The sequence below is a fragment of the Lipotes vexillifer genome, unplaced genomic scaffold, assembly GCF_000442215.2.
Source record: "Lipotes vexillifer unplaced genomic scaffold, Lipotes_vexillifer_v1.1 scaffold43, whole genome shotgun sequence".
In the NCBI taxonomy this organism is placed as follows: Eukaryota; Metazoa; Chordata; class Mammalia; order Artiodactyla; family Lipotidae; genus Lipotes; species Lipotes vexillifer.
The window spans coordinates 2689520-2702215 of record NW_006770037.1 but is presented as its reverse complement, the minus strand read 5'-3'; the positions used below and the strand labels follow the sequence as shown (position 1 = coordinate 2702215).

The following is a 12696-nucleotide window of genomic DNA, read 5'->3' as shown; positions in this document are numbered from 1 at the left end:
TCCCTAAGGGCTTCCCAGCCCTTGAACAACTTGCATCTAAAAATACAGAATGTGCGTATCCTCTCTGAACCTACCATGGGTAATTTGGAAATCTCTATCTCCCGATGAGTATCTTTAGAAGAGAAGAGATTTACAGGGCAGTGTAGGAACATTTATTTATGCTGCACAAAAGGCCTTTATCACCTGTATGCAAATCTGCTATCAGGCTTAAAACACTGTCAGAGAGTCTCAGTGGTATTTTTTTCATGTCCCTTAAACAGATGCAGAGAAAAAGGGTTTGCAAGCTTCTTTGGATATCAAAGGAAAAGGGAGAGAGGAAAGAAAGCAACACTACGATTGTACACTGAGAGAGATTTGAAAAAAGATCCTGTGGTTTGTTTTGCTAAATTATTGACGGTTCCCTGGCCAAAGCAGTGAGGTAGAAGGCTGGAGCAGCTCAGCGTCTTTACAAACAGGGCAGACCGAGGAACGTACGAGCAAACAGTAGATGCTATCACCGCCAGCTGTGACACATTTAATTGTCTGCAAGTCACTGCATTCAGAAAAAAAGAGGGTGTTGACCTCTCTTGCTCTTCCCAGGTTTTGGCAAGAAGCCCTGGAAGGGGAATCCGAGCCCTTGCCTCCACGGTCAACTCCATCAGCCTGGGGAGGGGCGGGCTCCTTCCTCCTCACTGCCTACCTCTCTTCTCACCCTCCTGATTCCAAATAAAGGGATGGACTCTGTTGCCGGTGGTAGTCACTCACCTTTCATACCACTACCTTCTTCTTGGAATGTGTTACGAGCAGTGGTCTGATCTTCTAAGTGTTCACTCCCACCACTTCCTGAAGAGGCTACACTGCTTTGTGGTGACAGGGGGGCATGATCGGATGGGAGGCACTGGGGTCCTCTAGCTCGTAAGTCCTCATGAGACATCCATCCATGTCCTAGAGGCTGGTTTGGCACATTCATGGGTGGGGTAAGGGACACAGATCGTTTCAAAGGGCTGTGGTGTGCCTGGCCTGAGAGAACTGGAAAAAAAAAATAAAATGAAATAGGTTATTCCCCCCCCTTTAGCCTGGGCCGCAGAAGAACCCCCAGTACCTCTTCACCCTGAGAGATGGCGCTGTCTTATCACTGCATCAGTGGGCATGGGGTGGCCCTTCCCTTCGGGGTGATTAAAAAGGATGCTGTCTGTACCTCTGGGTGGGTTGGGCTTCTCCAGGGAGGCTACATCTATAGTGCCCAGACCTGTGCTTTTGTGGGTTGGGATCTGGGTTTAGTTCCAACTCTAGAAATCAGGATTTGGAGTAGTAGCCCCATAAATCAGGTGAGGCTTGACAGCCTGGCTAAGTGGCCATCTGCCAAGACTGAAAAGAACATGTCCTGGATAATTTTTTTGCAGGGGAGGAAACACACAAACCCCAACATTACCCATGTCGTTAAGGGTGGACTTCTGGAGGGGCAGGCAGGCGGGTCATCATCGTTGGGGATCTTTGCTGGGCTGAGCTAGACGAAGTGGACTAGTCCTTCCAACCAGGAATCGGGGCAACCATCACCTCTGAAGGGGGTGCAGGCTCAGCGAGGGGCCCAACACTACCAGGGGTTCGGGACACAGTAGCTGTGCGTGAAAGGGCCGATTCTTTCTCTTGGCTTCGCAGGTTAATGCCAAACTTTATATTGAAAACACTTCCAGGTAACAAGGCGTTCATTCAGAAGCCAGTGGGGTGCTCTCAGTAAGCCAGGAATGGTTTCTACCAGCGTGCTCAGCCCTTCCGTGGAGTGGGCAACATCTGTGTAGCCCCCATTTTTAATTTCTTTTCCAGAAAACCAGGAAAAAGCAACAACTCACATATAACTAGCCAAATTAAATTGAGGTCATTCAAGGGAGGGATTTAACCAAAATCAACGCCGAGAGAGCCGACGTTACCCTTGGTTGGTTTTTCTGGGCGTGTAAAGTGACAACCTTACAAAATAGGTCTATTCATAACTTTCTCTCTGCGCTGGCTACTGACAGGTCCAGTTTATTTTGACTGCTGCAGTGTTAACATGGAATTGAGCCACATGCATTTTTAAACATTTTTCAGGGAAGCCATTAAGTTCCATCTCAGGCTCTATCCCCTCCAATGAGGTATTTACTCTCCCAAGTCCGGACTAGCAATGCTTTGCTGGCGTTCATCTTTGTGCGTTTTTTAGTCAGCAGACCTGACATCCCAGTGTAAGAAGTTCTGCTTTCTGTTAAACCGCATTCTGGTGGGGCAGCACCCACATAGAGACCTGAACAGCAGGCTCCCTTGACGCCCACTTAAAAAGATAAAGACCAGAGCCAAAAGTCTGAGTGTTTGCAAAAAGTGTGTTTGGGGCAGTAGAGGTGAGGGCAGGCTGCTCCTGGTCCGCTGGCGTTGACCAGGCCCTGAGAGCCATGGGGCTCACACCTCTGCTGTCAGTGTTTCCGTTTGGCTTCCTGTGGCCAGAAGGGCAGTCTTGTGTGTGAAAGAGGGACAATCAGAAGGGCTAGAAACTTCCTTATTAACAAAAAAGGAAGGGAAAAAGGGAGCTGCCAAGTTTAGTATCTGTAACCTGAGAAATATTTCTAATTTGGGTCGATTCTATCAAAGGCAAGGAATTATCGTCTAACTTCAAAATATGCAAAGGGAACACTGTTAAAAAATTTTTTGGATCCTAACAGGCTGAAACAGCTTGCATTTCCACTAAATAGACGGTGGAAGAAACTATTTTAAAAGGCTCCCTGGAAAATGCATTGCTACCTGGTTGGATCCGAATTAGCAAGAGAAAGAGAAAAAGAAAAAAGAAAAAGCAGAAAAAGAAAAAGGAAGCAGCAGCAAAAATGAAGAGAGAAGCCAATAGGAAGAAAAGCCAGACATCCAGAAAATTCATTTCATGCCTGTCTAAGTATTTATACAAAATTGGGCAGACTTGTTCAGGGCTGCCCCAAGTGCTGGGACTTTCCAGCTTAGATGTCTTTGCTTCCTGGTACCTCTGCAACCATTTCAGAATATCTGGTGGATGATCTGAATGGTGCCAGCCAGGTGTGCCCAGAGTGGAAACAGGGGCTCCTCTTCACAGCCAGGATTAGAGTGAGCCCGAAACCATAAAAACAGGCCTTGCCAAAGAGAGACACACAGCTCAGAGCTGCTGGAACCCTTAGCATTCCACCTGGTTAGAGGCTATAACTGAATCCATAACCATGAGTGGTAACACTGCTAAGAGAGTCCCCGTTTTTGGATGTGGAGAACAATACCACACACAGGTAGCAGTTGAATTCTGTTATTAGACGAAGCCAATTTGCTTCTTTCCACCGTAAGTTTTCTTAAAATCCATGCTACCTCCCCACTGATGGGTGTCCTTGGGGAGGCTGTCAGTGTCCAAGGAATCTGCTAAATGTTTACCTAACTTCCCAGGACTTATAGGGATTTGTCCATAGAAACCTACACCCATTTCTTCATATAACCCTGAGCCTGACCGAAGCTACAGGGATTATGGCACAAACTTGGTTGGTCTCTGCCTCCAATAAAAATCAATTATTCCTGAGGTACGAGGACCTTTTCCCAGGGACTTTCTACCTAAGGCCCCACCCTGTCTGTATCATAAAGATTCCCACAGCTGGCACCAAACTCAGAAATGTCCCCTTAGGAGCGAACCTGCCATAGCAACCAAGCACAATGCCTCTCGGTTTGGTTTGCAGAGAGGGCCGTGGACTGAGAGCCAGCGGGGGCCCACACCTACATGAAAGCCAAGTTGTGCGGGGCAAACACCTCATTCCTCCAAAGGGAACTGAGGCCTGGAGGCAATACAGGCTCACCTTCCTGTGGGGAGGAGACTGGAGCAGGTGACAGGTCACCTGCCAACAAGGCCACTTTGGCGTGAAGACAAACCTTCAGGTAGAGGTAATGGTGACCACGGAGCCAAATTTGGTATTACTTCAGGTGCTGGAGTACTTTGTTTGGCATAAAATAGCAGAGGAAAGAATAAATGCCATGGACAGAAAGAGTGTGAGAAAACAGGCCACACAGCGGTGGAATGAATGAGGTGGCCCGGGGCAAAGGGTGGATGGCTGTCCTATGGCTCCTTTTTCTTTTCAACCAAAAGAACTCATCTGAAGTGGTGGTAAATAGAGGAAGAATGGATATTCAGGCAAAAATAAATAAATAAAATTCCTTTCCCTATGAGTAGGGAGGGGAGAGCAGTGAAGTCAGGCTTCTGAGAAGCTCTTCACACTGTGTTAGCTGCCCCGGAATAACTCTAGCTAGAGGCAGACCTTTTGAATGTTCTCGCTTGCTGACTGCTGCACGCCAGACAACAGCAGCGCTCCATTCAGACTTAAGCTGCCCCAGAGTAATACTCAAATGATGCAGAATTAAGCACACCTTGCAAAAAAATCTCACTATTGATCAGAAGTTGGCAAGTTCCAGCTGAACCGAGGTCCTGAATTTTGTGACTTTATAATAATGAGCGTTGGAGGGACAGCATATTTCAGGGGGGATTCATTCTAACAATTGCCCAGGGGGGCAAAATTGTGACTCTTGCTCTTGAAAAAAACTGAAGCTAAAACTTAATACTGTGTAGCGTATAGAGCCCGTATCGCTTATATTTTTAGGAATAGGAAATCTCAGGTATGTACACATATATATGTATGTATGTGTACATATGACAGTAGAGTACTATGATAGTTGGAACATTTATAACTTCAAATGAACTAAAAATAAATAATAAATATTGAGCAAGTCTAGTTGAAATATGGGAAAAGCAGCTAAAAATAATCTTGCTTCAGCAGTGGAGCAGTATGATGTGAGGACAGAGGGTCGTATAATCCGGCAATAAACTCTGTCATACCATTCGGGGCCAGCCGCCGTCTCTGACCTCCTTTAACCTTATGATTTCTTTTTCATCTCCAAGCATCTTTCATGAGACTACTTTCAACACATTTTTAGGGGAAAATACGATACCTGGCGCTGGGTTCTGTTCTTTTTTTTTATTATTATTATTTTATTTTTAAATTTTTTTGGGTTCTGTTCTTTTAAGTATTTTCTTGAAAGCCTGGAAATCAGATTTCTTTCCCCTTTCCTTTGACCAAACTTGACTTTGCCTTGATTTTTAGCTATTGAAATAAGGTTCAGGAAAAGACTTTTCAAGATAGACTCTTTTAAGAAAATTAGGTATCACTACCTCTCCTGCCTTCTAATATGACAAATAATGGGGTTTGTGGAAAGAGGAAGGTTTGGGATACGGGCCCAGCTTTTCCTTGGTCTACTGTTAGGTTAAGAATTGTACCCCAGGCCTTCCCTGGTGGCGCAGTGGTTGAGAGTCCGCCTGCCGACGCAGGGGACGCGGGTTCGTGCCCCGATCCAGGAAGATCCCGCATGCCGTGGAGCGGCTGGGCCCGTGAGCCATGGCCGCTGGGACTGCGGCGCGTCCGGAGCCTGTGCTCCGCAACGGGAGAGGCCACAACAGTGAGAGGCCCGCATACCGCAAAAAAAAAAAAAAAACCCACAAAAAAGAATTGTACCCCACTGTCAAGGAGTGAAGTGATCCTCATACACAAACAGTTCGGACGACTGAAGCTCAGCTCTTACACTGAAACTTTATCCTAACAAATGGTAATGGAGATCTTTCAAAGATACATTGCATACTTCTCTGTTCTCCTTAAATTTATACAGTGAATGCAAGTAATGCTTTAAAATTAGTATTATGAGCATAGATTAATAACATTTCAGAGCTGCAAGGCCCTGAAAGGCAATGTAATCCAATAATCCCTATGTTGTGAGCTGGGGGCCCCTGGGTAGTGGAAGGACCTGGGAATCCCTACGTGCACCGGTTAGTAGATGAGACGCTGTGCTATACGTGGTTTTTATACGTAGGTAGAGAGTATTAAAATTAATAAAAGATAAATTCATCTATATCTGCTGAATTCATAGCTCTTTTGTCATTTTTTTCATCATCAGATTTGAAGTACAATTATTGTTTTACGGGGATCCCAGTTTTTTGTTAAAAACTGAGGCCCAAACTCAATAAATGATAGAGATGACTGCTATTCTCTGCCGTGTTTGCTGAGTTCCACGGGCCCCTAGTGGCCTCGGGAACTCGTATGCTTAAAGTCCTCTGGTGCCTTTCACAGTTACACTATCTCCTCAAGTTCACTCCACCACCAGGTCTCATTGCTACCACTGTGAGTTTCCACCTATCTCCAGGCTCAGCATTTTGCCCTGGAGTCTAGAATCGAGACTGCTGAAGCTCATTTCCTTTTGAATAAGGGCATTTAAGTACACCCATACTCCTAATGTCATTCTCTTTCATCAAACCCAATAACCTGTCTTCTCAACCCAAGGTTGGGCTCTGCAGCCTCATCAGGCCCTCATGAGTTCAGCCACATAGACATGATTTGCAATTTCACTCTTCTGTCTTCTTCAGCCAGTCTCTCCATTTCTAATTCAAGAAGTTGGCCTTCACAGAAAAACTTTACGCTTTGTTAATTTTTCAAATTCTAGACGCTCATGTGAGAGAACTCAATCTAATTGCTAGTATGACTAAACTTTACAAAAACAACTCATTCTAATTTAGGGATTTTAAAAAGTAGAATGAGGAAACCAAACATTTGCATATTATTTTAAAATATTAACTTAGAATTTCTTTCCCGAATGAAAAGGTCCAGGTCAATTCCCTACTCCGGTGATACATGTTAACGTGTGTCAACAGGCTATGAAAAAGCACGGGGAATATTCTACTTACGTGTTGCTAAGGGTGTACTTTAACAATATTTTCTAGACCTACTCCCAAAAGAAATTCAGAAGTATCAGTAGAACCTTTGCTGAATACACCAATTTGAGAGTTTTGCTGCAGGAGCTGGTTTGATACTTGTCAAGTTTAAAGGAGAAAAAGCTCAAGCCATTGCCAGCTATAAAATAGCTATGGCTATTGTTTCAAAGTTACTGGGGAGAGTGTTTCTGTTCATTCCCTTAGTTTAGGTCTGCTTAACAGGCATCTTTTGGGTGCCATCCCAATAATTTCTTCTGAGAACACTGATTTCAGAGCATCTAAGGAACTGTTACTGAAGGCTTTCCATTTTCAGAGTAGAGTTCTGCTAACACCACTTGTATGCATAATTCTAGGCATTTGCTTTTTAAAAAAAGCCAACATCTTTGAGTAAGGCTCAGTGGCGAAACGACATTAGACCCTGGATTCCTCTTCTTTAGTTGGTTTTGTGGTGCCACAACCAGTAATCTGAGGCCCTGTGGTGGGAATCTTTGGGGAAGAAAAGATTAATAGTACTGCAAGAATACATTAAAAAAAAAAAACAAACTTGGGTATTTAATCAGTGACATCATGCAAAAAAAAAGACACCACCAGTCACATTCATGGCCGAGAACAGATTTGTGTCGGGGGTTGGAGGGGGAAGGGAGTATTAATTATTACGGTTAAAATCAACATGCTCCGTCTCATTGCTTCAGGGAATAGATTAAAAGCAAATCTGAAAGGTTATTATGCCTCAACTCTGCATGCTTGTGCTCTGCTTCTTGTCCAAAAGTTTGGAAAACCAGTGCTCACAACATCTGGACACCAGAAGATGATTCCCCCAAACAGCTTTAGACTCCACCTCATCCTGGGGGAAGAAGAAAGAGCATATGCTACAAAGCAAAGACGTAGGGGGCGGACCGGGTGTTCCCGACAAGCCCAGGGAGGAAGCCACACGCTCTCTGAAGAGAAAGTATACACTCGCCTATGCAACAAAACAAAACAAATGGAGATTCTAGAAGAAGAGAGAGCCGCAAAGAACACCCCAACAGGGCTGACAAATACACACTGCCAAATCTCTTTTTCCCCGTTCAGTCTCATTTTCATACCATGTTGAAGTGAACACATTCTGACTCAGGGAAAAGCACCTGGAGAGGTTTTTCCATGATGTGAGTCCTTGTCACTGGTGTCAGCCCTTATTACTCCACAGAAGTCTCGGCCTTTGGGCAGAGCAAAGATGTATGTTTCTGCCTTCACATTGTCACTTAAACATTTAGGCTTTTAAGAAGTAAATTAGAATGTTTCTGGCAGACTTTTATTGCTGCATTAATCTTCTGTACATTTCATTTGTCCTCTTTTGTCAGTTTCTATAATGGCAAAACTGGGTGTCATCCAGTAGAAAATCTATTTTAGAAAACCGCTGTTTGACTTTACATTGTCATTATTTATAAGTTAGACAAGAAGCCAATATATACATTTTATAGAAATCAGTAGGATCTTACAAGTTGAACTTCAAATCAAGCAGTCCTAAAAGGAAACTGCCCAAATCCTCTCATTCCATTCTATCAAAACCAATGACACCAACTATGGAAGTAACGACACCACTGAAGCAGATGTTTCAGCCAATTCGAGGGACTGTGGAATCAACCCAGCCATTTCTAAGGTTCCTGTATATTGGGTTCACTTCTACTTTCCTGAATTATGTTCCTTTTCATATCTATAGTTATACCTATATGTACTTAACCCTTAGGCTTCTTAGACCTTAGGTTTGTCCGTGGAATTTCTACCCATGTGGTGAGTGAAGAGTTTAGACAGAGTTGCAGAATTTGAATCATTTTGATTATGACACCAAGTAAAGGAAATATTTGAGTCAAGCAAGTGGCCACGAGTGGACTGAAGCAGCTATTTCCTTTTTTGTTTACCAGTGTGTCCATAAAAATGCTCCAGTCACTGTGTTTAAGGAAGAGAGTGGAGAAACTCAGAAAGTTAGATGTTTGATGACAAAACTACCCTCTTACCCCTTTCTTAAAAGATAACTCTCAAATTGTAATCACTGTTACCTGAGCTCACATATCTATCCAGGAAGTGCTTCTTAGGTTTACAAAATGCACTGTCCATCCTGTGTTTAACACTCCCCGGCCGCTGACTGAATGCGGGTACCAGCAAAGCAATCCAAGTTTGGAACTGCAATAGCCAGGGTTTCATGATTGAGCAACCAAGCCCCGCCTCAGAGCATCAATCCCAGGGCCACTACCAGAGTCACTGAACAAGTCATCAGGGTATCCTTTTGCATCTTGACACCACCAGCAGCACTTGTCCAGAGGAGAAGGGGGTCACACTTAAAAGGGGCTTACAAAGGATATTTTGGAGTCTTGTCTACTAACTCCTGTCTTGAGCTGAACTACTGGCAAAGTCTTCACTGCCACTGGAGCTTAAAAGCCTCCCAGATAAGAGGGCGAGGTGGCTCTTAAATGCAACAGCACTGATTAGGCAAGGACTGGCATCATTAGAAGATGCCAAAATCCTACTGCCATCAGGGTCTCAGCTCAGCAGCAGCCAAACGCAGGAGCGGTGCCAGGATTTCAGAGTGTGAAACTCTGAACTTGGCCTTGATTAAGCAGCAATCTTTTTTCTTTTCTTTCTAGTGTTAGGAGACGGGTTATAAATAATTAGAAATGTATTATGCAGTCCTGACTAATTCTTAACTTAGTTCCTTGATAGAAGAATGAGAACTGGAGATTCTCAGCATTTCGGCCGGCAATTTACTGATGAGGGAATTGGTTCTTGTTTTCATTAAAGCATTCAATCTAAATGTCAAGTGTAACAATACACATAAATGACGATTCAAAAAAAAAAACCCCACAATTTGAGCTTACACTGCTAATTAGATTATTTGGGGGGGGTGTTAATTAAGAGAAATTGGATGGTTTGGGTTCTCCTGGTTTCTTAATTACATTTGATTGAATCACCATGTGATTCAAGGCAAGCTATTGAGGCTTCACGCATCCCAATTCCCACCTTCTCTTCACCTTCAGCCTCTTCTCAAATGTAAACTGTCACAACCTGACCCTGTGGGTGTTGGGACACAGTGAGATTGGTACTGTGTTTGTAAAATTGATTTACTGCTGTCTGTAATTACACATAACGATTTGAATTTTTGACTTGGCACTGCATTTTTCATTTAAACCGGACCGTTATTCTCTATCCCAGAGAAACAGCGTTTACGTAATTGCTCTCAACTCATCGACTTGGGTATTATAAATCAGTCCTGCAATAAAAGACTTCCAGAGACACTGAAAGCATGAGGTTCCTGGAATAATTCAGGCCCCAGGACTGTTCTAGTTTAAGGACAGGAATTGAACAGAATTCATTTCTTATTGGATATGAGATGGGGAGGGCTGTCTGGAGCCTTAAGATCTGGGCAGCAAAGAGAACAGGCTGCCCCAGGGTGATCAGGGGGGCTGGGCTGACCCCAGACAACCAGCTCAGATCCACAGGTCTCTTTGCTTGTCTACTTCTATGTCCACCTTGACCTGCATACAAACTATACAGTGTGTGTTCTTTTATTATGTCTTATATATCACTGATCCTCCGTATTCACAGATTCTGTATTTGCGAATTCACCTATTTGCTAAAAATTTCTTGTAACCAAAAATCAACATTCGCAGCATTCTCATCGTCATTCACGGACCTGTGCAGACTGGCAAAAAATGAGTCCTTGGAGCACATGTTCCTGGCTGGAGTCGAACAGGCCCTGTTGCTCAGCCTTCCCATGTCAGTTCTCATATTGTAAACCAGTGTCCTTTACAAGGCTGTTCAGTGCCATGTTTTTCTAACTTCGGTGTCTTTCATTGGTGATTTACTGTTTAAAATTGCCCCCAAGTGTAGGGCTGGCTAGTGTTGCTCAGTGCAAGAGGCTGTGATGTGCTTTAGGGAGAAAACACATGTATTGGACAAGTTTTATTCAGCATGAGTAAGAGTGCTGTTGGCCTTGAATGCAGATATTAATGAATCAACAATATGTATTAAATAAGATGTCTTTAAACATATATAAAATAATGTTATGTATTGATAGGTTAATGAAAATGTCATGAGGTTTGCAGGAACCTAGCCTAGTATTTCCCCTAGCAGCAGGGGTGTTCAGTGTTTGCTAATTCAGTGTTCACAGGGACTTCATAGAACATCGGCACTGCAAATAATGAGAACTGACTAATATAGATATGGATAAAATTCTTCATTCCGTCTTCCATCCTGGAGCATTTTTGTCTTAGGCTAGCAGTTCTCAACCTTGGCTGTACATTCAACCCCTCTGGAGCCTTAAAAATAATCCCAATGCCCAGATCCCAGCCCAGACCAAGTAACTGAAAATCCCTGTAGTGGAGTCAGAGCATTCATACTTTCCGATGCACGTGAGTGGTTTTAATGGCTAGCCAGGCTGAGAACCACTGTCCTGGGCTGTCTTCTTACCTCAGTGTTCCCCTCAAACTCTGCCCACATCCTGGACATTGCAAACCTCCCCAGGTTGGCCGCCTGGTCTTAATAAAATGCCCCCAAAGAATGGGCACTTTTTTACTCTTTAAGTCACTTCAAAAGAAAACATACACATCATCGCTTTGGCTTCACATGCAGAATTCTGCTCAGGCTCTTCAGCCCAGGATTTTATCACTCTTGTCCTGCCCTCCAGGTAAAATAGATATTTTGGAACCAGAATTCCAACGTGAATGATATCTGGGCAGAAATTTCTAAAGGCTCCCTATACAATGTTTTGACTCCTGGGCAATAGTGCCTGCCTCTTGCTGTGGCCATTTCATCCTTGCTAGGCAGGAAGAGAGGGTCAGGGGTCAGCCTCAGGCTCTCTCTGGACATGAATCAGCTGCAGAAAGCTCTGAGTACATTCTCTCCTGGTCTGAAAATGCGGTAGGTGAGAGCATAACTGATTCACAAGCAGCAAAAAATGTGTTCTAGATCCATGAACCGGCAGCACCAGCAACATCTGGGAACTTGTTAGAAAGGCTGGACTCTCAGGCCTCACCCCAGACCCAGAATTAGGACCTGCATTTTAAGATCCCAGGAGATTTGCATGCACAGTCAAGGTTAAGATGTCCTGGCTACACACCCAGCTCTGACTTACTGGCTTCACACCTGTTCTGTTGACACTGGGGGAGGCGTCATCTGCAGCAAATGCAGCCTGCTGAATAAGAATTTGGGATTTGGGTTGGAAGACATGTGGCCATTCTGTGCCTCAGTTTTCTCCAGCAGTAGCTATCAAAGCCTCCATCATAAGATTGCTGAAAAATTAAATCATTTACTGTACATGAAAGTGTTTTTTAAACTGTAAAGTCCTACAGAAATATTAGTTATTAGTCGTCAGAGTAAGAATAACCCAATATAAACCAACACTGCTAACTGAAAGATCAACTCAAAGTACTAGCCAGTCTAATGATATTCATAGAGCATTTTCAGTGTATTATGTGCAGTATGAAAAATATCTCTGATTGCTTGATAGTGTTTCACAGATTTACAAGACATGAATTTTCTACCATGGCCTGTCATACCAAAAGAAGTGTCTTCCTTGTTCTTTCAGAATTCTTATCTACAGACAATCTTTTCTCTGCCCCAATCAGAATAACGTTCCTTTGATTCAGACTCAACCTGGTCTCTCCTTTCCTCCCACGCATTTTAAGTGTTCGCGTTTCACTTCCATTTTGGAGGGTCAGGGCACGTGAATCACCTTCTTTTCCATTAAAGAAAAGAACCCCTCGGCTTCCCTGGTGGCGCAGTGGTTGAGAGTCCGCCTGCCGATGCAGGGGACACGGGTTCGTGCCCCGGTCGGGAAGATCCCACATGCTGTGGAGCGGCTAGGCCCGTGAGCCATGGCCACTGAGCCTGAGCTCCGCAGTGGGAGAGGCCACAACAGTGAGAGGCCCGCGTAACACAAAAAAAAAAAAAAAAAAAAAAAAAAAAAAAAA

General features: G+C 43.9%; 1 protein-coding gene across 2 annotated transcripts in view; it reads right to left on the bottom strand.

Moving 5' to 3' along the window:
* SAMD4A (sterile alpha motif domain containing 4A) overlaps positions 1-12696 on the bottom strand; it is a 232868-nt gene that overhangs the window by 54347 nt on the left and 165825 nt on the right. Inside the window, exon 3 of one of the 2 annotated variants that reach the window (XM_007445975.1) lies at positions 745-1008. The exons of the other annotated variant lie outside the window; for it this stretch is intronic. Within the exon in view, the coding sequence (XP_007446037.1) occupies positions 745-1008 (264 nt within the window). The remainder of the gene's footprint in view (positions 1-744; positions 1009-12696) is intronic. 2 annotated transcript variants of the gene reach the window in all.